Raw genomic sequence first — 25,723 nt, forward strand, 5'->3', positions numbered from 1 at the left:
AGCAGTGGGAAGGCGCTCAAGTAGATTCTACGCATGTGCGGATGTGCCAAAAAAACAAAACCGCGGGGGTCCCTGGGTAATGTAGTTCTTTGGTTGAGCCGGGGATGAGGAAGGCGGGGGCAGGGGGCGGAGTCGTTGTCCCCTTTCGCGTCCATCATGGGCACTGGGCGGGGCTGGAGGACTAGACGCCCGGCACGTCGTGCCCCGGCGGAAGTGGCGGTGCGGGTTCGGCCGCGGGCTCTGAGCGGGTGAGGCGCGCGGAGACTCCGGCGCCGGCAATCGGTGGGGTGGGGGCGGGAGTGGGTGGGGAACACCGCAGCTGGGGCCATTTGAAGGGAGCCCCTGGGGCCTGAAGGGCGTTTGTCAGCTGGTACAGAGGGGAACCCCATTGAGAGGGGAGCAGGGAACGGGTACGCCTTGTCTTTAGGAGCTTGTTTGCCCACCCGAAGTTCCCAAGTCAGGAGTGGGGGCGGGGAGGCGGGGTTCTGGAAGGGGGTGTGTTTTGAGAGATGGCTTAGCCTCTGGTCCTGCTGTTAAATATTTAAGAAATGACCGAGCAAGGCGGGTGGGCCTCGGCTCGAGATAAGAGCCCGACTTAAAAGGTGAAGGGCTCAGGAGATGCTAAGGTGGGTAGGGTGCAGAAGGTTGAGCGTTTAAATGTTTTATGGACACAGAAGGAGACCACAAGGAGCTGGATGAGAGGCTGAATGCACAGCTACTTTAACCAGATCCCTCTTCTGCCTCCCTGTTCTTGCAGCCCTTGCCCGGATGGCAGCAGTAGTTCTAGGGGGAGACAACATGGGCCCAGAGCGAATCTTCCCTAATCAGTCTGAGGAACTAGGGCCACACCAGGGCCCCACAGAAGGCACCGGGGATTGGAGCAGCGAGGAGCCTGAGGAAGAGCAGGAGGAAACCGGGGCAGGCCCAGCTGGCTACTCCTACCAGCCCCTGAACCAAGATCCTGAACCAGAGGAGGTGGAGCTGGCACCAGTAGGGGATGGAGAAGATGTAGTGGCTGATATCCAGGACCGGATCCAGGTAAGATGGAGGAGGCATTATTCCTGGAGGTGAAGTTGGGATCCTTGAAAGGTTGGCCCTGAACTGTCTTTTCTGGCTGTCCAGGCCTTGGGGCTTCATTTGCCAGACCCACCTTTAGAGAGCGAGGATGAAGATGAGGAGGGAGCCTCAGCATTGAGCAACCACAGCTCTATTCCCATGGACCCAGGTAAAAGATCAATTTTTTCATTACGGAGGAAAGGAACTGGCCAGAGCCAATAGAGAGGTCAGAGCAGTACCCTGTTCCTAGAGTGACAGTTTGTAATATACCGGTAATATTTTGCCGACTTCAGAATCCAGGTGAGCCCCAGCTGGTTTGGCATCAGCCTGCGGACTGATGGATCCTGGGTTTGATTTCTGGTCAAGGGCACATGCCTGGGTTGTGGGCTCAATCCCCAGTCGGGGGCATGCAGTAAGCAGCCGATCAGTGATTTTCATCATTGACGTTTCTCTCTCTCCCCCCCCCCCTCTGAAATCAATTTAAAAAAATTTTTTTTAAAGAATTGAGGTGAAATGCTGTTCTGTTAGACTTGGGGAATGGGCAGGCTTGCCCAGAAATAATAGACAGATTTGATGATTACTAACCCAGTGGTTCTGGGTTAATTCTAGGAATGGGCAGGGAAGCTGGTCCCATCTTTTCGATCCTCTAATTGGTCTCTGCCTGTGATTTCAGAACATGTAGAGCTGGTGAAAAGGACAATGGCTGGAGTAAGCTTGCCTGCACCAGGGGTTCCTGCCTGGGCTCGGGAGATATCAGATGCCCAGTGGGAAGACGTGGTACAGAAGGCTCTCCAAGCCCGGCAGGCATCCCCTGCCTGGAAGTGACCACCCTGAGAGCTGCCTTATCTCCCCGCATTCCACTGGAACCAGCACCGGACTGAACACACCCCTGGTGGTAGCGCCCATCTCCCTTCCACATCAAGGCAAATCAGACTTCTTCTCAGAGACCCACTTTATTCAGTCTGTACATATGGGGACATCGGCCCAAGCCCAACCCATCACAGCATGTATCACTCTGGAGAATAAAGCACCCTATGTACACAGCCCCAAGCTGCGCTGCCTGTGCCCCTGGAACCGGGTCTGGCTCTGCTAGGCCCCCCGCCTCTCCATGGTGCCTGAAAGGGACAAGTGAGGGCCTGCCCAGCATTAGCACAAACAAGAACAGATAGATGCTGGAGGGAGCCATGCTTAGACACTGCTCCCTGTTTCCTTCCTCTTAGCTTGGGGAACCACAAGCACAGGAAAGCAGTCAGCTCCGGGTGGTCCCTTCCGTGTCTGTGATCCCAGGGCTGCTGCTCACCAAGGAGGGGCACAGGCAGGGTGTTTGTTCATCCCTTTCTCTCGATCCATCCATCCGGGCCCTTTGTTTGTTATCTGCTGTCCATAGCTTATGGGGTTCTCCTTTTGACCTCCCACATGGTCTTGGTCAGGCAAGGGGTAGGAGGAAATAATACAGCCCCTCAGCCCGCGCACCGCTGGGGCTGGGGCCTCTTTGTGCTGTCGGGGGTTGGCGCCCCTCCAGCTATCGACTTCGGGGGTCAGTGGGGCTTGGCATAACTTTGGTGAGAATAATCTGCTCCCTGTGTGCCTCTGCAGGGGAGGGAGAGGAGACCCCTGGAGTTCAAATGAAGATGAGGGGAGAGGAGGAGCATAGGTGTTCCTTTGTGTATTTCTCAGAGCAGCCTCAGGTAGCTGTGGGGTTGGGAGCAAGAGGGTACAGGCATCCCCGTTGTCTGGACACCAAGCATCTCAGTGCTCAGCCTGTCTGTACTGGCCACCAGGAGGCACGAACACATTTTGGGGAGAAGAGGGACCACTCGGCATCCCCGCTTCAAGTGCTGATCACCCTCCCTAGAAGAGCTAGAGAGGCACTGCCTTGCCCCATGTCAGCCAGTGGGGAGCAAAGGGTGGAGGGCCAGGGCAGCGTCCCAGGGCTGAGCGGGCTATGCCCTGTGGAGGCAGCGGGGTCAGAGAGCCTCCTGGCTGGCAGTTAAGAACTCCTCCGCCCGCTTGTGAGCCTCGAGCGCCTTAATGGTGTACACGTCCTGGGGCAGCTCCGACTTCCTCCGGAGCAGCACTTTTTCTTTCTTGATGTCCTTTAGCATCTGTGTGGACAGGGAGGAGGAGAGGAGTGGTGACCAGTTCCCAGTGTGTTCTATTGCTTCCCCTCACTCCGCAGCTCTGCTGCTCCTGTCTCCTCCCCCTCCAGACCCTCACTGCCGCTCCGCCTCCCTCTGCGCCCTGCCACCTGCACGGCCTCTGTCTCCATGGTCCTCTTCAGAAGCTGGATGTCCTCTGCTGTGGGGGTCTCTGTCTCCATCGAGTACACCGGGGGCAGCGGGGGCGGAGCTCGGAACATGGGGTACTGAGAGGAAAGGCGTGGACAAGTGGAGGGAGAGCCACTTCAGCATCTGTGAACCTGTTTGCTCTATTCCTCCTCACACAAACCCTCTCCCCGCTGACCCCTCCGCTACAGACAGCGGCAGGAAAGCCTCACCTGGGGATTGAGTCGGGCCAGCTCCTCGATCTTCTGCCACATCTCTTCTCTTTCCTTCATCCGGAACCGGCCCCTGAGGGAGCAGAGGATGGGGATTGAGTTTGAAAGAGAAGCGAAGCGAAGGGGGCTGGTGGGGGGCCATCAAAGGCTCTGGGTGGAGACTCACTTCTGCTTCTCGGCCTTGTATTGTTGTGTGCAGTCATCAAACAGCTTCTGATTCATCTCCATAAACAGCTTCAGGGCGTTGTAGATCAGCCCATGGATTGTCCTGCCGCCGCAGAAAGATGAGGTGTAAGAGGCCAGCGCCTGTCCTGTGCCAGGCCCCACCTGCTCTCTCCCGGAAGGTGTCTCTGCTAAGAGCTTTCTCATTCACTGCTCCTATTTCACAAACGCTCACAGTGTGAGCTCATCTCTCCGGTCAGATCATGGAACCTGCGGTCGGCATTGCAGGGTTTTTACAAGTACTGGCCTGCCTGTCCGTCCTTCCTTCCACCCCATGCTCCAAGGCCTTCCTCCTTCCCACTGGCCTAGCCCACAGAATGGCCTCCCAGCGGCATGATGTGCACCTGCCCCACAGGGCGCGTGCTTTTAGCAGGAAAGCCTTTTACAACACGATTCAACATATACTAAGGTCACATCAACTCACAGCATGGAATTAAGTGACCAGAGCGACAAAATGACTCCAAGAAGAGGTGTGATACAGGCCACCGATCTGCTGTTTGGTATCAGGTCTCTCACGTGGCTATCTTTTCTCCCCAATCCTCAAGGTCCTATCAGCGTACAGTGGCCACCACCCCTGCTCGCAGTGACCGGATGAGACCATGGGCTCTGTAGGTCTCCCATGCCCTCACAGGCTCCAAAACCACAGCCCCCGCAGCCCCTTACTTGTTCCAGTGGCTCTTGGAGTTCCTGTAGAGTGCAGGGAACATGATGGGGAGGACCCGGGCAGCGTTGTCACTGATCAGGCTCATGATGTACTCGTTGTTCCAGTAATAGAGAGCTCGCTCCGCCACCTGGTGGGGACAGGCAGGACTCGGTGAGGGTACCGCTTGCTTTGCTCAAGACCATCTCAGTTTCTGGGCGATGGGCTGGGATATACCGGTCTGGGTCTCACCTGGAAGTGGGGGCTGGAGACACACTTGGCAAGCTGGCGGAAGAGTGGATCCATCACTTTGCTGAACTCTGAAGGCTCAATGACATCCAGAATCTCCTCCAGCTCATTCAGGAACATCACCTCCTTGGGGCTGTGGGTCTTCGGCCAGAACTTGAGAAGCCCCACAATGACCTGGGAGACGAGGAGGACATGGGGATAGAATTCTCACTCAACACCTGCCTGGCTCTCCAGGAAGTCTTCCACCCCCCCTACCACACCCCGCAGTGGTGCCCTCAGCTGACTGCTCGTGTTTCTCTGACTTGGATCTGTTTCCAGGTGTGCTCAGGTTTTGCTTCAGAGAGGAAGCCGTGTCACCTGTTGAGCCCCATCCCTCCCGAGCACCTGCTTATGGCACTGCTCCACAGATACAGACGTACTGCTGACAGACAGAGGTGGACGCTGGGGCTTAGGAAGGGACTCACCGGCTCAGTGAGACTGCTCTCCTTCTCCAGGAACTGTACCACACAGTATGCCAGCTGCAAAAGGTGGAGGCAGGAAGGAGGTGAGGTGCAGGGCCCAGCTCTCACGGACATCAGTGACAGAAACAAGACCCCCAATGGGAGAGGAGGCGTAGACTGGAATTATCCCACCCACTCCCTCTGCCTCCCCATCCAGCTGGAATACCTCCCCTCCCCGTCTTCCTTGCTGCCAGGCTCAGTCAGGGATCGTCAAGAGGAAGCGGCTTACCTGAGGGTGGTAGACGCTCAGGGACTTGACCTTGTGAAGGGGAAGCAGGACACGGATAAGGAACATCTTGTGCTCTTCCTTGAGGGGCAGGGCGAAGCCGTTGATGATGCTAGGGTTGAGGGAGGTTTGTTAGGACCAGGGAGCCTGGTCCAAGCTCAGGGAACCAACCCTCCCAGCTTTCCTCAGGCGGGTGTGGCCCAGCCCGCCCCCACCTGCCCAGGATCTCCAGGAGCTCGGCGATCCCGTTGTGATGCTCCGTCTCATAGATGAACCTGAGGGAAGAATAAAGGGCCTCCTGACAACCTGATGTCCCCCTGAAGCCCCCCCACCTCCCTTCCCCCCCACCTTAGCGGTACCGCTTTGCTCCTGAGCCTGGCTCCGGGCCTCACCTGTAGAAGATGTGGTTGATCTGCCTACGGATATAAGCCCGGAGCCCCAGAAACTTGCCATAGATTCGATGCAAGATGGTCTTGAGGAAGTCCCGCTCTCGAGGGTCCTCACTGTCAAACAGGTCCAGGAGCTGGGAGCGGGCAGGAAGAAAGGTGGCAATGAGGCGGGAGCTGAGGCAGGCAGGGTGGGTGACAGGTCCTCCCGCTCCTGGGCTGGCGAACCTAGAGGGGCCGCTGGGAGCAGCTCAGGTTCTCTGGAGAGGGGTGGGCGGACAAGGCCCTGGAAAGAGGGATTCTATCACACTGCTCTTAAAGGTGCCATTGAGTATGCATGCTGCATACTTCGTTGCTTCTTTTGTTTGTTTCCATTACGCTGGAAGCTTCCTGCGGGCAGCATGGGTTTGTTTAACCCTCAGAACGTCCTGTGCGGATACAGCTGAAACCCAATGTACTCTTAGGAGGAGAAAGAACGGGGACCCGAGGAAGGGATGGGGGGCCAGAGTCCACACACTGGAAGGAGGGGAAGGACAGGAAGAAGGGGACTCACAGCAAGGACAAACTTCTGGTCAATGTACTTCTTGGCTATGTTTGGCTGGAAATCAGGAGACTCCAGGAAACGCAGGAAGAACTCGTACACCAGCTGCGGAGGGAAAGGAGCATCCCGTAAGGGGGTATCCCCAGGGGCCGGGAGAGCCCGGCCACAGGCCTGCGCGTCCCGGGCCTGGTACCTGGAGGTGCGGCCAGGCGGCTTCCAGGGTGGGCTCGTCCTCCTCCGGGTCGAACTCGGCCCCGGTGGGATTTGACGAGGGTGGCAGTGTCCGGAAGAGGTTCACTGAAAACTGAGGGGTGGCGCCCAGGTGAGAGCTCTGTCTGGCTTCTCCGGGCGCCCAGCCCGCCCACTCCCCCTCTCCCTGCGCCCACCATGGTGACAGCCTCCGGGTAGATGGCCTCGGTGACGACATCGCGGCTGTGGGTGATGTACTCCACCATTTCGTTGAGTCCTGCCCGCTTCACCTCCTTGAACTTGAGGTCGCTGAGTGGGTCTGACACAAAGTCAAAGAGGACGCAGCACTGGCGTAGCTTCTGGATGAACAGCTCCTCCCGCTCCTGGGTTGGCGAATCTAGAGAGGCCGGCAGTCAGGTTCCTCCCCGTCGTTCACGGCCGTGCCCTATGGCCTCACGGGGCTTTCCCCGACCCTGTCCCACTCCCCTGGCACCCTCCGGCCCCAATGGAACTCTTATCTCTCCCCCCCCCCCTCACCTCCCAAATGACCAAAACCACCCCGTGCCCCCAAGCCTGGGCACCAGCCCTGGGACCTCCTCCAAGTACCTTTCAGGGCAGGAAGCTTCTGCAGCTCCCGGTTCTTGCTGAGATTGAAGCGGGAGGAGCTCTGCCGCCGCTCCTTCTTGACGATCTGCGGGCCCCCTGAGTACTTGATTTTGCTGAGCTGCGTGGGGGGCGGCGTGCTGTTGCTGGGGCGCTTGTTGGATGCCGGCGGCTGAGACTGCGGCTGCGGCTGTGGCTGGGGCTGGGGCTGGGGTTGCGGCTGGGCCTGGTCAAACAAGTGAATGTGGAAGTCCCTTCCCCAAGCTCCCCGATGTCTCCCACGGTGAACCTGAGCGTGCGTGCTTGAATACGACAGGTGGTGGGTAACCTGGCCGCCCAGGCCCGGGCCCGGGCCAGCCGCCATCCCCAGCCGGTTTATGTCCCCTGCCCTGAAGGAGCCAGGGCCAGGGTCAGAGACGCCTATGGTTATGGGTTACCCCCGGGAGTGACCACAGAGTGAAGTCTCACAAAGTGATGCTCAGAGCCTTCAACACGTTCACTCCAGTTCACGGGTTACAGTGGGGGCGAACAGAGAAACTAAGTCATGGGTTGATGGCAACAGAAGTCAGAAAAGAAGCTATCTTTCCAGGGCCTGGCTGGAGGGGGTGAGGGGTGGTGTGTGAGCCCTGACTGAGAAAGGGCAGGAGGAACCTTCTGCCTAATGGAAACATTTTTTATCTGTGTGTGTGTGTGTGTGTGTGTGTGTGTGTGTGTTTCAGAGAGGAAGGGAGAGGGAGAGAGAGATAGAAACATCAATGATGAAAATCATTGATCGGCTGTCTCCTGCACGCCCCGCCCCCGGGGACCGAGCCCGCAGCCCGGAAAGCGCTCCTGATGGAATCAAACTCGGGCCCTTCAGTGCAGAGGCCGACGCTCTGTCCACTGAGCCAGGTCGGCTGGGGTGAAACATTTTATATCTCGACTGTATCTGGGAGGTAGTTCATAGCATATATACATGTAAAAACTAATTGAGCAGACACCTAATATTACTGTACTCTATGACTTTACTGAATGTATGACATTCTTCCATTAAAAGTTAAAAGAAATTCATTCCCAGGTCTCAGTTTAAGTACTAGAAATATAGCTTAAGAAAAATCCTAAATATAAAAAAAGTCTTTGGCCCTGGCTGGTGCAGCTCAGTTGGTTGGGTATATCCTATGTACCAAAGGTTGCTGTTCAATTCCCAGTCAGGACTTAAGCCCAGGCTATGGGCTTGATCCCCAGTGAAGGGTGTGTAGAAGGCAGCCAATTGATGTTTATCTCTCCCACATTGATGCTTCTCTCTCTCTCTCCCTCTCCCTTCCTCTCGCTCTAAAAACACACAAAATTTTCAATTTAAAAAAGAGGCTTTGGCCTTTTTATACTTTTTACAGCCTTATTTATAATAGCAAACAAATAAATGGGCTGTCATGGAGTTAAAATCATGTTTATAAACTATGTACTAAATGTAATCATCCGTGGGTCAGCTGTAAAAAATATTTACTCAATGACAATTATTTACCCAAAATTGGTGATGAGAAGTTTGAGAAGAGGGGAGATGTCTGTGCAGAGGTATAAGACACTGAGGTTTCATTTTCCACAGTACAGTCAATACATAATATCAAAATCTAAAAATTTTCTTTTAAAAAGCAGTGACAGAATCTTATTTGGAAATACAGAAGTCACTCCCCACGGACAGTTAGGAGTTGAAAGTGGCTGCCACGGAGCAGCGGGAGAGGAGCCTGGGAGGCCTGCCCTGACATTGCAGCCCACGCACTGTCTGACTTTCTGAACAAGGTACATGTTCCTGCTGATCACGGTGATGAAAACGTAAGATAAAACGAAAAACTAAAACTACATGATGACAGAAAACTGCTTGCTATGCTAAGCAAAAGAAGGGCAGTACAAAACTGTGTACATTGAGCTCCCCGACAAAGCGGCACACGGAGCCCAAGTCAGTGAGAGCGAAAGGACGGGGGAGCCACCGCCGTGGCCAGGCCTGTCTCCTGCGGGAGCAGAGTGACAGGTGACTTCTCTACATTTCGTGAGGACAGCTGCCTTTTACAAACTATGTCCTCACTTCCGCCTGGACAAGGGTGTCAGGGCCTCACAAAGCCATTCTCTTTTTTAAATATATTTGTATGGATTTCAGAGAGGAAGGGAAATGGAAAGAGAGACAGAGACGTCAGTGATGAGAATCACTGATAGGCTGCCTCCTGCATGTCCCGCACTGGGGATCCAGCCTGTCACCTGGGCACGTACCTGACCAGGAATTGAACCATGGCCTCCTGGTTCATAAGTTGATGCTCTACCACTGAGCCACAGCGGCCGGGAAGCCCATTTTCTTTTTTAAAACAAACATGTTTTTATCGATTTCAGAGAGGAAGAGGGAAAGGGGGGGAGAGAGAAACATCACTGATAAGAGAAAGTCATTGATAGGCTGCCTCCTGCATGCCCCCTAATGGGGATTCAGCCCACAGCCTGGGCATATACCCTGAATGGGAACTGACCTCCTGGTTCACGGGTTGATGCTTTAAACTAGGGGTGTCGAACTCAATCAGAGAAGGGGCCAAAATCTAAAATCCAGCCTAAATCGCGGGCCGAATGGTTTACTGAATAGTCATAAACTGTCATTGTGATGGAAACGCAGCGGAGTGCAGTGATGACAGCGCGGTGCGGGCCACATTGCAAGGCCTGGCGGGACGGATTTGGCCCACGGGCCTTGTGTTTGACACATGTGCTTTAAACACTGAGCAACACTGGCCGGGCCTTTTTTTTTTTTTTTTTTTTTTTTTAATATGGAGCGCTTCATGAATTTACATGTCATCCTTGCACAGGGTCATGCTAATCTTCTCTGTATCGTTCCAATTTTAGTACATGTGCTGCCGCAGTGACACGAAGCCCATCTTCAGCCTACACAGACATTTGCAGGGCTGTCCACCCACCGGTACCGTCCAGGTCCCCCCTGCTGGGAGAGGAGAGAGGCTGACCAGAGGGGTACCCCAACCACAGGGAAGTTGTCCCCCTGTCCTCATACCTGCCATCCCCACCTCCTCGCCAGCCTCCTCCACAAACTCTTACTTCATACAATAAGAATTCGAAAATCTGAAAGCATCTGAGGGAGGGGGAAGGGAGGAAGACAGAAATGTTATGCTTTGTAAGCTCTGAATTTGAAAAAAAAATTACTGATTTTGAGAGAGAGAAAGAAATATCGATTTGTTGTTCCACTTATTTTTGCATCATCCAGTGATGAATTCTTGAATGCGCCCTGATTCAGGGACTCGAGCCCACAACCATAGCTGGGACAATGGTCTAACTAACCAACCAAGCTACCCGGCCAGGGCATAGGCTCTGAATTTTTTATAGAAACTACTATGTCGAGCTTGTGACCTCTGCGGGGATCAGAGAACAAAGGGGACAGGGTCCAGCCCAGGGGAGCCCCTGGGTCCAGTGTAGCTTTGCCCTCTGGCCCTCTCCTTTGCCTGAATCGACAGCCCGACACCAACTGGATGAGGGACCGTAAGAAGGTGGGGCAGAAGCAGCCATCACACACTTCTCCTGCCAGGACCAGCAGACTGGGGCCTGCCTGCCTGGGTCTGACTCCTGACTCTGCCATTAATCAGCTAAAAGTCATACAGTCTCTTGGTGCCTCAGTTTCCTCATCTGTGAAATGGGGATGATAATAGTACCTATTTTTTAAAATCTTATTTCTTGATTTTAGAGAGAGAAAGGAAGGGAGAGAGGGAGGAAGAAGGGAAGGAGGGAGAGGAAGAAAAACATAGAGGGAAGAAGAGAAACGCTGATTGTGGAGATCGAACCAGCAACCTTGGGGACGATGCTCTAACCAACTGAGCTACTAGGCCAGGCCAATAGAAATTATTACTATTTCCCACCCTGCAGATTTTAGGAATGCAGCCTGGAAATTCCCGAAACTAGCACACTTCAATGTTCCTCAGAGTCTACTATCCTCCTTATTTTAAAATGGGGCACCCTAACCGGTGTGGCTCAGTGGACAGAGAGTTGGCCTGTGGACTGAAGGGTCCCAGGTTCGATTCTGGTCAAGGGCATGTACCTTGGTTGTGAGCACATTCCCAGTAGGGGGTGTGCAAGAGGCAGCTGATCAATGTTTCTCTCTCATTGTTATTTCTTCTCTATCCCTCTCCCTTCCTTTCTGTAAAAAATCAATAAAATATATTAAAAAATAAAATGGGGCATTGCATCTTTCAAGACCCAGCTAAGTCCCACCTTTTTCCAAAAAGCCTTCTCATTCCAGGCCTTGGGCATCCATATCCTTTCCCCAACTGGATCTGATATCATCCCTAGTGACACCTCTTACTTAGTCTGTTCAAGTGTCATTCCCCTACGGGACAGCAAGTCCGGATGGGGCCACAGGGATCAGGCCTAAACCGGCAGTCAGCCATCCCTCTCGAAACCTCTGCACCGCTCTGGGTCCCCTCAGCACTGGCAGCGAACAGGCAGTTAGCAAATGTTTGGTTGGCTGACTGACTGGGGGCCAAACTCAGGCCCCTCCCCACAGGGCTTTCCTGTCCCGACTGCACCCTCAGAACAGAGCCCTGGACGGTGGCAGAGCAGAGTGGGAGGGAGAAACGGTGGTGACATGAGGGTGAGGGCCTTTGTGGCAGCTAGAAAACAAAACTCGGGAAAAAAGGTCTCTCTCCATCCTCCGAGACCAGATGCAGACACCCTGCATCTCTCATACCAAGGGGACATCCGGGGAATGGAGGCATTCCTTCTTGTGAGGAGGGTGGGACTAGATCAGTGTTTTCCCAACTATTCTCCATGTAGGTGTCAAGAGAAGAGAGGGCTGCATGGCGAAAAACCAAAGTTTAACAACAATCCCGGTTCTGTAAGGCCGCCGGCTCCCAGGCCTCAGACATAAGCAGCGTCTGAGAGACAGCTGGCCCAGCCAGCAAAGCCCCGGCTGCCAAGCCTGGATGAGGCGTCTCCGGGCCTATGCCTGCCAGAGGGAGGTATGGGATATGCCAGCAACACCCTTCACGTGCAGCACTTTCTGCTGAAAGCGCCAGCGTCTGACTTCCCCACCGACCTGGGCTGGAAGTGGGAGGCAGGGGAGCCTGGGAGCACCTTCTGCAGCTATCAGAGCATCACTGGGCGCCGACCTGCTCTGCACCCCTCCTGTGTCCTACCCGTTCCCACCGCCGAGCCTCTGCAGCGGCCGTCTCCTCTCCCTGCAGCACCTTCTCCTCCTACTCTGAACTCCCAACAGGATCCAAACTCCAGGAAGCTCTCCTAGGTTCAGGCCTCCGGCAATCGAGTGGTGCTTTGGTTTACACACCCCTCTCTCCTACTCGGTATATATTGCAACTGTATTTGTTCATTCTGAACCACTGCAGGTCCAACCGAATCCTAACACAGCCACCGTTAATAATTCAACCCACGCACTCAAACATAAATAAAGTAGGGGATAGAAATATTTAACATTATAGAATGTATTGTTAACAGAATGATGAAACATAAACCGTGAAAAATGCAAAAACTAGTCCTAACTGGTTTGGCTCAGTGGATAGAACGTTGGCCTACGGACAATGAAAGGTCCCGGTTTGATTCCAGTCAAGGGCATGTACCTTGGTTAGAGGCACATCCACAGTAGGGGGTGTGCAGGAGGTGGCTGATCAATGTTTCTCTCTCATCAATGTTTCCAACTCACTATCCCTTTCCCTTCCTCTCTGTAAAAAAATCAATAATATATATATATTTTTTTAATGCAAAAACTAATGTTATATCTTTTATATAATGAACTAGTAGCCTGATGCACAAAATTCCTGCGTGGGGGGGGGGGGGTGTCCCTCAGCCTGGCCTGCACCCTCTCCATCTGGACCCCTCGGGGGATGTCCGACTGCCAGTTTAGACCCGATCCCTGTGGATGGGGCCACAGGGATCAGGCCTAAACCGGCAGTCAGACATCCCTCTCGAAATCCAGGACCACTGGCTCCTAACTGCTCACCTGCCTGCCTGCCTGATTGCCACTAACCACTCTGCCTGCCAGCCTGATCAACCCCAACTGTCTCCCCTCCCCCTTCAGCCTGATCACCCCTAGCTGTCCACCCCTGCTGGCCTGATTGTCCCCAACTATCCTCCTTTCTCCCACTGGCCTGCTCGCCCCCAACTTCCCTCCCCTGCTGCCCAGATCGCCTCTAACCGCCTCTGCCCCTGCCTCTGCCCCACCACCATGGCTTTGTCCGGAAGGAAGTCAGAGGGTCTCCTGGAAGGTCTCCCAGTCTAATTAGCATATTAGTATAGATTACTAGCCAAATAAACATCCTTTTGGTTTAAAACCCTGAAAATCAGAGAAGCTTTCTCTCCTATCCTGACATCTAGAGCTCTATTTAGCTGTGCTTAATTCTTTCCTTCCTTCATTTATTCAAAAAACATCATTAGAGATTAAAAGGTAAGACATGGCCCTTGGCCTCAAAGAGCTCACAGTCCAGTGGGTGAGACAGACAGAAAGCAGCTATTAGTGCAAGGGAAACGCAACAAAGAACGTGGGAACCCAGAGGGCTGAGCTACAAACTCTGCCTGAAGGTTTAGGGGAAACGCCCCTGAAGAGGTGACTTTTAATTTGACTCTTAAAGGACAAACATGAGTTTAAGCAAAGGAAGAAAGGAGAGAAATAAGACAGTCCAGGTCTACAGAGTCACATCAATAAGGGCTGAGTCATAAAGGGGCTAATGGTGACCAGAAACCAGGATGGGAGCTGAAAGAAGGGGTGCAGCCAGCTGACAATGCAAGTTTGAATTTGTGAACAATGAGGTGGGGACAGAGGTTTTTTTTAATCTTCACCCAAGGACATGTTTATTGATTTTTAGGGAGATGAAGGGAAAAGGAGAGAGAAAAATAATGTGGGAGAGAAACATTGATCGGCTGCCTCCTGCATGCACCCTGACCAGGGATCACACCGGAAACCAGACTGTGAAGCGAACCCTCACCTTTTGGTGTACAGAACGATGCTCCAACCAACAGCCAATGGCCAGGGCTCCCACACAGGCTTTTAAGTAGAGCACCGATAAGACCAAAAATGTTTTTAGGATAACAACTCTGGACACAAGCTGAAGTGGGAAAGAACAGGATAATTTTTCCTCCCTCTATCCTCACTCCCAGAACTCAGGACTCCACAGCACTGAACTGCTTTCCCCAAAGACAGTCCAAGCACGAACCCCTGCCTGCAGCAGCAGGTCAGAGGAAGTCTGTCCTAATCTCTTGAGAGCCGGTGTATCATGTCACCAAGAATACAGGGGAACTGGCCCTGGCTGGTACGCGCAATGGTTAGAGCATCGGCCTGCACACCAAAGGGTCTTAGACTCAATTCATGGTCAAGGGCGCATACTTGGCCCTGGTCGGGGTGCATGTGGGAGCCAACGAAGTGATGTGTCTCTCTCAAATCGATGTTTCTCTCCCTGCCTTCCACTCTCTCTAAAACAAACAAACAAACAAACAAACAAACAAAAAAACAGGGGAACTGGCTCGCAAGCCACATGGACCTAGGTTGAATTCGCTGTTTCACTGCCAAGTAAAAGCTAGTTAGCACTGTTAAACCTCAGTTTCATCTGTAAAACGGGGACAATGATAATGGAATGACCTCACAGAAGTGTCGTGAAGATTAAATGAGAAGGTTATAAATTAAATGCATGCGCCCTGACCGGTTTGGCTCAGTGGCTAGAGCATCGGACTGCGGACTGAGAGGTCCCAGATTCGATTCCAGTCAAGGGCATGTACCTTGGTTGCAGGCACATCCCCAGTGGAGGGTGTGCAGAGGCAGGTGACCGATGTTTCTCTCTCATTGATGTTTCTAACTCTATCCCTCTCCTCCCTTCCTCTCTGTAAAACAAAAAAAAAATCAATAAAATATATTTTTTTAAAAATTAAAATGAAATGCATGCAGAGTACTCAGGTCCTCAGCACAGTGGTTGGTACAGAGTGTAGAACAGTGTCCACCAGATCCACATCAACCCAGCATCTCTGAAAGTGACCTTATTTGGAAATAGACTCTTTGCTGATGAAATCAAATAAAATGAGGTCATATTGGATTAGGATGGATGCTAAATCCAACAGGACTGGTGTCCTTATAAGAAGAGGGCAGTGTGGACACAGAAACGCAGCTGCACACACAGGGGAGAAGGCGTGTGGAGACGGGGGTAGGAACACAGGGAGTGCTGAGAGCCGCGAGGAGCTAGGAGAGAGGCTCGGCACAGACTCTGCCCTGGGACCTCAGGGGAACTGGCCTGCTGACACCTCAGTTTCAGACTTGACCTCCAGAACTGTGAGAAATAAACCCGCTACTATAATCCACCCAGTTTGTGGTCGTTTGTGAGGGCTGCCCCAGGGTACTAATATACAAGTCACTGCTCAGTAAAATCAATGCTGGCTGCTATAATTATTAGGGTCAGTTGGAAAGACTGGCAAATGCTTAACACAGGGTAAATTTGGCCGTGAGAGCCCAAAATTCTGGACTGCACGAAGGGCAAGGAGAAGACTGCCAAACAGCTTGAATGACCTGGGCCTCACAGCCTGGCCACCGACTTTCCCACTGTCCCTCCGCTGGGGCCACCTGGGTTCGTTTCGAGGAAAGCATGTAGCAGAATTCCCATGGCTGCCTTACAGGTAAGCCCTGAGCAGCGTTTCACAAAGCAGCGCAAAAGGCGAACTCAACACTCCCGCCCCAGAGGGCTTGAAATGGACCTACGCCTGCCTCTATCAGATTTGTCCAGAAAGGCAGCGGAGAAATCCTAGCAGCTGGTCCTGGCATATTTCTTAATCTGTGGGAGCCTTCGTTCTCCCGCCTATGAAAGGAGAGGGTCAGATTCCAGCTCTAATTTGAAATTGGTTTGCTCATTCGGTTTTCACTCACTAATGCATTCAAATGCTGGCGCCTCCCCTGTGCCAGGCCCTCGGACACTGAACGAGAGCCTCACGGAGCTCACACACGAGCAAAGGAGCGACTCCTGGACAATGGGTCCACGTGGCATCTTTCGTTACAGCTGCGGTTACGTGCTGCCGTGATGGTACTGGGGCCAGAAGAGCAAAGAGCAGTAGCCCTGACCTTGTCCTGGGCAGGCGGGATGGGGGGTGAGGCGGTGGACAAGAAAGGCTGCTTTTGCCCTAACCAGTTTGGCTCAGTGGATAGAGTGTTGGCCTGCGACCTCAAGGGTCTCAGGTTCGATTCCGGTCAAGGGCATGTTCCTTGGTTGCAGACGCATACCCAATAGCGAGTGCACAGGAGGCAGCTGATCGATGTTTCTCTCTCATCAATGTTTCTAACTCTATCCCTCTTCCTTTCCCACTGTGAAAAATCAATTTTATATATATCAATATATATCAATATATATATATATATATTTTTTTTAATTTTTTTAATTTTTTTTTAAAGGCTGCTTTTAGGAAATGACATCAATCCTTTATATTTCTTTTCATTTTAATTAGTTTGATTTAAAAAAAATATTTTTATGGATTTTAGGGAGGAAGGGAGAGGGAGAAAGAGATAGAAACATCAATGATGAGAGAGAATCATTGATCTGCTGCCTCCTGCATGCCCCCCACTGTGGATCGAGCCTGCAACCAAACTGTGACCTGGTTCATGGGTCGACACTCAACCACTGAGCCACACCAGTCATGCTTAATCAGCTTGATTTTATTTAAAATAAATGAAATACTATCAATGTTTTGGGCATTTATATTCTTACATAGTAAGCCTTTTATAGTCAACACCATAGACTCAGCTAATAAGATGCTTATTTCTTTGTTCCAATAGAGAAAAAAATAGCCCAGTTGGTGTGACTTAGTGGTTGAGCATCAACCTATGAACTAGGAGGTCACAGTTCGATTCCCAGTCAGGGCATATGCCCAGGTTGTGGGCTCAATCCTCAGCAAGGGTCATGCAGGAGGCAGCCAATCAATGATTCACATCATTGATGTTTCTCTTTCTCCCTCTCCCTTCTTCTCTAAAATCACAAAAAATATAAATTTAAAAACTATAAAAATAGCCATCAGTTTTATAATTGCCTTATTCTTTATATATTTTTATTGATATTTTGTGTGATATATTTATTGCTATGCCAGCTTTTTAAAATTTTTATTTGCATGAAATACCTTTTCCCCTTTACTTTCAGTCTGTGTGTCTTTTCAATCTGAAGTGGGTCTCTTGCAGACAGTATACATATCTTCACTAATAAAAGAGAAAGATGCAAATTGACCATACCTTTGTGCCACCCACCAGCCAATCAGGATTATGCAAGTTAACCCAACAAAGATGGAGGGTTAATTTGCATATGCAGGCTGGGAGTAGAGCGGAACACATCTGGTTCATGGACACAGGCCCAGCAGCTCCGGGCTCTGGGCAGCATGGAAGGCGGAAAGGCGGCTCCTGGCCGGAGGGAAGGCGATGCTGGCAGCCAGGGGAAGGAAGGCCCATTCTTGCACGAATCTTCATGCATTGGCCTCTAATATATACACTGAGTGACCAGGTTATGATGATCTCTGAACACATAATAATCTGGCCACTCTGTGTGTGTGTGTGTGTGTGTGTGTGTGTGTGTGTGTATTGAGGCCCGGTGCATGAATTCGTGCATGGGTGGGGTCCGGCCAGCCTGACCAGGGGGAGGGAACATAGGCGGTTGGCCGGCCTGCCTGCTGGTCAAACTCCTGGTCGAGGGGACAATTTGCATATTAGCCCTTTATTATATAGGATATACACTGAGTGGCCAGATTATTATTAAGTGACATCAATAATAATCAGAGATCATAATAATCTGAGATCGTAATAATCTGGCCTCTCAGGGTATATATATATATATATATATATATATATATATATATATATATAGATCTTGTTTTCTTATCCATTCAGCTACTCTTTGTCTTTTGATTGAGAACTTAGTTCATTTACATTTAAAGTGATTATTGATAGGTATGTAGTTATTGCCATTTTATTATTTATATTTATGTTCTTTCTCCACCCCCCCTCTTTATTCTTCTTAAAAAGTCCTTTTAGCCAAAACCGGTTTGGCTCAGTGGATAGAGCGTCAGCCTGCGGATTAAAAGGTCCCAGGTTCGATTCCAGGCAAGGGCATGTACCTTGGTGGCGGGCACATCCCCAGTAGGGGGTGTGCAGGAGGCGGCTGATCGATGACTCTCTCTCACCGATGTTTCTAACTTTCTATCCCTCTCCCTTCCTCTCTGTAAAAAGTCAATAAAACATATTTAAAAAATAAATAAATAAAAAATAAAAAGTCCTTTTATTTCCTATAATCCTGGTGTGATGGTGATAAGTGACATCAATCTAATAACTGAACAAGAAGGTAATAGGCAAAAGCTGGGAGCAGCCCCCTAACTAGTCTTTCCGTCCAGCTTCTAAGTCTCTCTTGCTGCTCTGAATATCAGCTGCCAGTTCCCAACAACCTGCCCTGTTCCCTCAGAGCCCACAGTCGGTGGGGAAAACACGCGAGCGAACAGTCACAATGCCCAGTGATAAGCACTCTTCTAGAGACCTGATCAGATTACTGTGTCAGTGCAAAGAAGGAGGAATTTATCTTCTGCGGCCCACAACTTCCGTGTCTGCAAAGTGGGGGGACACCCACCCTGCTTCTTCCAATTCCTCAAATGAGGCCTAAAACAATGGTCACAGGCGTGAAAAGTGTGCAGATCTCTTTAAAGGTGACAGGGACCAAAAATACCCAGAGTTAACCCCAAACACTTGTTAATCGATCTCTTCTCCCCAAAACACTCAAGACCTGCCCCTATTTTCTGTTCTCCTCCATCCCTCTGAAATAGGTTAGAACAGGAAGCAGAGCAATCAAGGCCCACCAGCTCCTGGGAAATAAGAGCATTTGTTCAGCGATGTCAGGGTCACGCAGCTGCCTGAGCATCCCCTGAGCACACTGAAACCTTCATGGACATACTCTGGACTTCCTTACGGCCCTCCGCCCTCCACTGTGCTCTCCGCTTGCCGTTTATTGCTTTACAACCCTAGACTGCCGGGCTGCGCTGACCTCTGCTCATAACTGTCCTGCAGTGGCTCCCATTTGATCAGGACCGGCCGACTCAGGAACGCCAGCCACTCCCCACCCCCACCCCACCCCCATCCAGAGCCATGCGGAAGCCCCTCGCCACCTAGCACCATATACTTCTCCCCTTCTTCCCAGGCCCTGGTGCCCCTAGCTTTTCGCCCTAAGGAAAAGGGGAGCTCCATACTCAATGTTGTTTAGACAGAGAAACAACTTTCACAGGAATCGCCGGGGAGGCTGAAGAACGGAGAACTTGTTTGGTCCGCACCAGCCGGAGCAAACCTGCCCGAGGTCCCTCCCAGGCTGGGGGGCCTCCTTCCCTTCGGCCCCGGGAACTTCTGGCCCCCTGGGGTGCCTCACCCCACTAGCCAGCCGGCCAGCCGGCGGCTGGAGCTGGTGTGTACGGCACAATCAGGGCTGCGACCGCGGTCATTACCTCTTCAGCACTCTCGCCTCCGCCATCCTTGCCCGAGCTGCTGGACTTGGCCGTGCCTTTGGCAATCTTGGGGGGCTCCTGAGGGAAGAAGACGGAGGGGGGCGGTTAGTATTTGCCAGGGGAAGGGAGAGGCCTTGTCTGGACCCCTTAGGTCTTTGCTGTAATGATCCTCTGTCCAGGTGAATCAATCCATCAGCCAACAAGAACTACTGAGCACATGCTTGTACCCAGCCCAGGGGAGGAGGGGTTGGGGTACAAAAGGGAAACTTAGTCCCCCCGAGGAGTGTAGGATCTGGTTGGGAAGACATCTCCCACACACAATAATGAGGTGTGGTAACGCTCTTCCCCTCCCGAGGCTGTTAGGGCCTGGGAGTGCCTCTGTCAACAACCAGGTGAACCGTCTTCAGGGAAGAGCATGACGGAACAAGCTGCTCACACCAGCTCGCCCGCTGGGGCCAGAGTGGCAGAGGGTGCTGGAGGGGAAGGAGTCGCCACTCTCCCCGCAAAGCCACTGGAAAGAGCGGGAGGCACTTCTGTGAAATGTCACAAATAGCACCCAGATGCCGGGGTGACACTGGCACCATCGGCAGGCCCAGGAATGCTAACGTGAGCGGGAACTGTCCCCAGAACGCCTCGGGGGACAGGGCAGCGACGGGGGGGGAGTAAGGCCCTGAACGCCTACAGAGAGCGAGCGCTAGTCCCCAGCCTTCCGCGGGAGCCTGGCCGCTGGCTCCGAGCCCGGCCCGCCCAGCGTCTCTTCCTGTGCTTCGGGCCAAAACAAGCAACCGCACAGGGACAAGAAGGGGAAAATGTGAAAGGGACGTGGGGTTTAGGTCTGACTGCAAGCTCAGAGCAATCCACCGTCCGTCCAGCTGAAGGCCCGTGAGGAGCGGAGCGCCTGGCATGGGGTCCCGGAAGCACCGTCCTTGGACCTGATGGACGGGCCATTGTGGAGGGTCTGGTTCAGCTGCGAGCAACAGACTTCGGGAGGGACAAAGGCAAGTTCTAGGTTTTCTTTGGTGTTTGTGTCTGTGGGGGGGAATACAACCAATACTGGAGTGGACTCAAAAGCATGGCCTGAGACCAACGGCTGCAGGAACTGGGAGAGGTGACAATGGCAGGGAGGAGCCATGCAGGAGGGGGAGCAAGAGGGTTCTTTACAAACAACTAAAGGGCTGTCCTGTGGACAGGAGAGGCAACTTGCTCTGTGTGGACCCAGGGGCTCAAGAGGCTGAAGCGGCAGGAAGACAAGGAGGCTCCAAAGGAGGAAGACTTTTCGCCAGGGCAGCTGCACAGAAGCCAGCTGCCTCGTGAGACTGCGAGGCCCCAACCCCAAGAGCATTCCAGCAGGGGCGCAGCGACACCTCCTCAGGGGCAGGGTGCGGAAGGGGTTCCGAGCCTTCATGAAGACTGGATTGGAGGACATGGGAAATCACTTCCAGCCCTGAGATTCTGCAACTCCATGGCATCCAAGCTCCTCCAGCGAGAAGCATTAAATCAAGTGGCTGTGACGAGGGGGCAAATGGATTTCAGGGAGAAGAAAGCTGTGTGGGCGGAGGAGGGGGAGGCTCCTGGGGGCGGGAAGAGGAAGCCATTCCCAGGTGTGGAGCAGCTCCGAGCGCAGTCACGTGAGCAAGGAGGAGCAGGCAGGCGCTCCTTTGGGCTGAATACTCTTCCACTGCCTACCGACCACGCTGGGCTCAATGGCCCCTCATCAAGGGGCCAGGGCGTGGCTCAGACCACGGGGTGGAGAGGAAAAGGATGAGGGGGTGCAGGCAGAACACAACACAGGTGACTGTACAGGCCCCAGATGTGGGCCCCTTGGACACAGGTGACCCCTCTTCGTATGTGTCTCATCTTTCGACTTGATTATAAACTACTGGTCTTTTTTGTCTCCCTCCCACCGCCCACCTGCCCTACAAGCACTCAGTCATCTCTCAGGAAATGCGCCTAAGAGATCCCAGCTGTGTGGCCCGCCACTCTCACACCCTGGCTCCTGCAGGACAGGTGAAGGGCACGCCCGCCAGCCAGCCCAGCGGTCCAGGGCTGCATGGCGCCATGGAGCCAGCCCTGTGTTCTGGGCCCAACTTTTACCAGTTACATGATCCTACACAACTAGCCTCTCTGAGCCTCAGTTTCCTCATCTACTAAGTGACAACAATCGTGGTTTCTGATTCCCTTAGCACAGTGTCCATGAAAATCTTAGTGTTAGTCAGTGTTATTTCTATTAGTATGAACAAGAAGTGGGAGGGAGCAGGGGCTCAGGAACCTAGAAGATGTAAGTCTCAGATCAGAACATGAGGGAAGAAGAGGGATTGACTCGGCACCCATCCATTGAGGGCCTACTGTGTGCGAAGGAGATGCCAAACCAAAATGGAACTTAGTTAGGACTTGCTCATAATTGATTCCAGTCCAAAAAAACACAAAAGGGGCATAAGTGACCTACAAAGTGTTCTGAAAATCTGGGGACGAGGGGAGCTCACTCCCACCTGAAGGTTCAGGAGCGGCTTCAGGGAAGAAGCTGTGAGGGATGACCAGGACTGGGGCCCACTCAGATGGAGGAGAAAGGAGAGATGTGATGGGTGAGCATCCCTTCTACCCATCCCTTCTTTCTGTCCCTACCCCATCCGGGCAAATCTGCCACATGTACCACCTTCCTCCTCAGGACTTGACAATCATTGATTGAAGAAGGCCAAAGGCAATTAGAAATCAAAAGCAGAATGTTAAGCCTCAAAGGAGATCAGAGATGCCTGGCTCCATGTATCCAGTCTTTCTAACACTCTTTCCAACCAAATACTTATCCCTGTGGCCCCGCAAGCCAAATTCAAATTTCTTCTTCTTTCATCTAATAGAGAGTCTTTCTGTAGATGGCACAATATCTGTTCCAACAGACTAAAAACTACAGACAGGTGGAGCCCTCACCAGCTGCCCCTGAATTCCATGCCCCTCTGCACTCTTTTAAAAAAATATGTTTTCACTGATTTTTTTTTTTTTTTTTTTTTTTTTTTTTTAAGAGAGAGAGGAAAGAAGAGGGAAAAAGAGTGAAACATCAATGTGAGAAACATGGATAGGCTGCCTCCTGCACACCCCCTACCAGGGATGGAGCCTGCAAGCTGGGCATGCGCTCTGAACAGGAATTGAACAGGTGACCTCTCTGTTCATGGGATAATGCTCAACCAACTGAGCTACACCGGTGCAGGGCTTTCTTTTTGGTAAGATTTCCTTCTCTCTCTCTCTTTTTTTTTTTTTTTTTTTTTAATATATTTTTATTGATTTTTTACAGAGAGGAGGAGAGAGGGATAGAGAGCCAGAAACGTCGATGAGAGAGAAACATCCATCAGCTGCCTCCTGCACACTCCCCACCGGGGATGTGCCCACAACCAATGTACATGCCCTTGACCAGAATCGAACCTGGGACCTTTCAGTCCGCAGACCGACGCTCTACCGCTGAGCCAAACCAGTCTCCGCTTCCTTCTCTTTTTTTAAAATATATTTTTATTGTTTTCAGAAAGAAAGAGAAAGATAGAAACATCTATGATGAGAGAGAATCACTGATCGGCTGCCTCCTATACACCCCACACTTGGGGATCCAACCCACAACCCGGGCATGTGCCCTGACTGAGAATCCATCCCTGACCTCCTGATTCACAGGCCCCGTTCAACCACTGAGCCATGCCGGCCAGGCAGGGTTTGTTTTTTTTAATCCTCACCAGAGGATTTTTTCCCCCCATTGACTTTTAGAGACAGTGGAACAGAGGGAGGGAGGGAGGGTGAGAGGGGAGATGGGGGAGGGAGAGTAAGAGAGAGGGAAAGACAGAAAGGGAGGGGGTCCAAAACCGGTTTGGCTCAAAGGATAGAGCTTTGGCCTGCAGACTGAAAGGTCCCAGGTTCAATTCCGGTCAAGGGCATGTACCTTGGTTGCAGGCACATCCCCTATAGGGGGTGTGCAAGAGGCAGCTGATTGATGATTCTCTCTCATCAATGTTTCTAACTCTTTATCCCTCTCCTTTCCTCTCTGTAAAAAAATCAATAAAAAATATATTAAAAAAATAAAAATAAAAAAATAAAATTATTTTTTAAAAAAAGAAGAAAAGAAAGAAAGAAAAAGAAAGGGGGGTAGGGGAGAAACATCAATGTGAGAAAGACACATCTATTGATTGCCTCCTGCATGCGCCCTGACCAAGCCAGGGATCAAACCTGCAACCCAGGTACCTGCCCTTGACTGGGAATCGAACCTGTGACCCTTTGAAGGAGCCCTTTAGCCCCTTGTGTGTGTATCACTTAAAGCTAAGCTGCCCAAACCACTGTAGCATGCCCACTTGACAAGGACAGGGCCTGGGTGGGGCACACAACCCTGACCAACTCAGCGCCCCACAAAGTTCAGTGCCTAGTGCACCATCACAACCCTACACTCAGAACAGCAGGACCTGAGAGGGTATGGGGACTACTCTGGCAGATCTCCAACAGCCCAGGATACAGAGTTTAACTGATGAGTTCAGAGATGGAGCACAGCAACCCAGCCCATTGGAGGACAAACGAAAGCAGGACACCTCTGGGGTCGTAAAGTAGGTTACTCATGTTGGTGCAGCACACCAGGCCAGAGCTGTCCCCTCAGCCCGAGGAACCAGCCAGGAAGGGAGAAGCTGGGGGAGGCTGGAACTGGTGTTCTAGCATCCTCTGTGTGAATCCGTACCTCAAAGGAGCCACACCTCTGAGTCAGATCTCAGCAACAGCAGGAAATAGAGGGCAGAGAAAGGCAGGGATGAAGAACAGGAAGGTGGTATGGAGGAAGGTAGCTCAGCTGGTTAGAGTGTCATCCTGATATGCCAAGGTTTGATCCCCAGTCAGGGCACATACAAGAATTGACCAGGGAATGCATAAATAAGTGGAACAACAAATTGAATTTTCTCTCCCTCCCTCCCCCCTCTCTAAAAGTAACCAATCGATAAATAAATAAAGCTTTTTTTTTTTTTTTTAAGGAAAGAAACAGCTTGTGTCAGGACACCATTCAGAGGTGGCTAGTCCATAGGGTAAGAAGGAAAACTAATCTGATAGAGAGGGCAGATTCCAGATTTATAGACAGTATGGCCCAGGAAAGTCAGAAGTCCAGCACTGTGCAAAAAATAATAAATGCAAACGTTACCCTGGGATTAGGGGCAATGCTCAGACTGGGAACGGTGGCTGGTCTGAACCTGGGAGACGGTTGATGCCTGTTAGAGGGGACTTGGGTAAGAAGGGGCCTCTCAGCCAGGAGCCCTAGGATTGCAGCTGGGCCTCCAGCAGGTTGTGTGACCTTGGCCAAGTCCCTTCCTCTGTGCCGGCCTCAGTCTCCTCATCCGTACCACTCCAGGTGGCACTCAGCGGTCCCATCCAGCACTGACATCCTGAGGTTCCACGGACCAGAAGGAAAGGCTCGGTCCTGGCTCACAAGTTTGTGTGTGAAGGGAGAACCGGAGGGAGGGGCCTAGGCCAGATTCGGTGGAGAAGAGAGAAAGCAGAGCTGTTCTAGGTCAGGGAGCTTGGCAGGGCGGGAGAAGGGGCTGTAGGGAGAGGAGGGGAAGGCCAGCGCAGGCCCGGGCGGGTCGGAAGAGGAGGGAAGGGGCCGGGAGGGTGGGTAGTTCTGCAGGGACTACCTCTGATCAGGGCTGTCCCAAACCAGCAGACCTGTGGGGGTCGGGGGGTCAGGGGTGGGGGGAGAGAAAGCGGGGAGTGACCTGGGAGGGGGACAGATCTGGAGGGAGGGGTTACCCTGGGCCGGGGTAGGTCGGGAGGTGGAAGTGGGGGGGACTCTATCTCGCGCCAGATGAGGGTGCTTTCTCAGCTGCAGCCCAGGCTGGGGGTGCACCCGGCGGCGGGGGCAGAGGGCTGGCCCGGGGAGTCCTGCGGGGGCCGGACGGGAGGGTCAGTCCGGGGCTGTCCCGGGCCTGGCTCGAGCCCCTCCCAGAGCTCCGCGCAGGCCCCAAGGCGGAGGCGGAAGGAAAAGGGCGACGCTCACCTTCTCCTTCTTCAGTTTATAGGGCATCTCGGCCAGTCCGGACCCGGCCTGGCTCCTGCGGCCCCGCTCCGGCTCCGGCTTTGCTCGGCCGCACTCGGCCCGCTCGGCGTCTCCTCGCCGCCGCCTGCGCGCTGCGCCCGGGTGGATCGGGGTCTGCGCCTCCAAT

At 52.5% G+C, this 25,723-nt stretch overlaps 2 protein-coding genes and 1 non-coding gene across 10 annotated transcripts; 1 reads left to right on the forward strand and 2 right to left on the reverse strand.

Moving 5' to 3' along the window:
- Positions 1-104: 104 nt before the first annotated feature.
- MEA1 (male-enhanced antigen 1) lies at positions 105-2,100 on the forward strand. 6 transcript variants are annotated; one of them, XM_036413726.2, is made up of 4 exons: positions 105-248; positions 758-1,038; positions 1,123-1,225; positions 1,730-2,100. In XM_036413726.2, exons 2-4 carry the CDS (start codon positions 769-771, stop codon positions 1,879-1,881), a joined length of 525 nt encoding a protein of 174 aa, XP_036269619.1. In that variant the 5' UTR covers positions 105-248; positions 758-768; the 3' UTR covers positions 1,882-2,100. The 6 variants fall into 6 exon arrangements, with proteins under 6 accessions (XP_036269619.1, XP_036269621.1, XP_045429223.1 ...); XM_036413728.2 differs by having other exon boundaries at positions 197-219; XM_045573267.1 differs by lacking the exon at positions 105-248 and adding an exon at positions 262-282.
- On the reverse strand, positions 1,994-25,723 carry PPP2R5D (protein phosphatase 2 regulatory subunit B'delta). Of its 3 annotated transcripts, XM_045573266.1 has the most exons (17): positions 25,558-25,723; positions 19,563-19,640; positions 15,622-15,627; positions 7,113-7,335; positions 6,704-6,903; positions 6,511-6,621; positions 6,330-6,422; positions 5,783-5,913; positions 5,606-5,665; positions 5,394-5,502; positions 5,129-5,182; positions 4,668-4,838; positions 4,439-4,566; positions 3,720-3,821; positions 3,554-3,626; positions 3,305-3,421; positions 1,994-3,161 (listed from the first exon to the last, which is right to left on the reverse strand). In XM_045573266.1, the coding sequence occupies exons 1-17, from the start codon at positions 25,582-25,584 to the stop codon at positions 3,024-3,026; spliced, it is 1,821 nt and encodes a 606-aa protein (XP_045429222.1). In that variant the 5' UTR covers positions 25,585-25,723; the 3' UTR covers positions 1,994-3,023. The 3 variants fall into 3 exon arrangements, with proteins under 3 accessions (XP_045429222.1, XP_036269604.1, XP_036269603.1); XM_036413711.2 differs by lacking the exon at positions 15,622-15,627 and having other exon boundaries at positions 7,113-7,322; positions 19,562-19,640; XM_036413710.2 differs by lacking the exon at positions 15,622-15,627 and having other exon boundaries at positions 25,558-25,722.
- On the reverse strand, positions 9,881-9,985 carry LOC118706282. The gene has a single exon (XR_004983987.1). It is a non-coding gene; the product is annotated as a U6 spliceosomal RNA (small nuclear RNA).

Source organism: Pipistrellus kuhlii, unplaced genomic scaffold (genome assembly GCF_014108245.1).
Source record: "Pipistrellus kuhlii isolate mPipKuh1 unplaced genomic scaffold, mPipKuh1.p scaffold_m20_p_5, whole genome shotgun sequence".
Taxonomy (NCBI): domain Eukaryota; kingdom Metazoa; phylum Chordata; class Mammalia; order Chiroptera; family Vespertilionidae; genus Pipistrellus; species Pipistrellus kuhlii.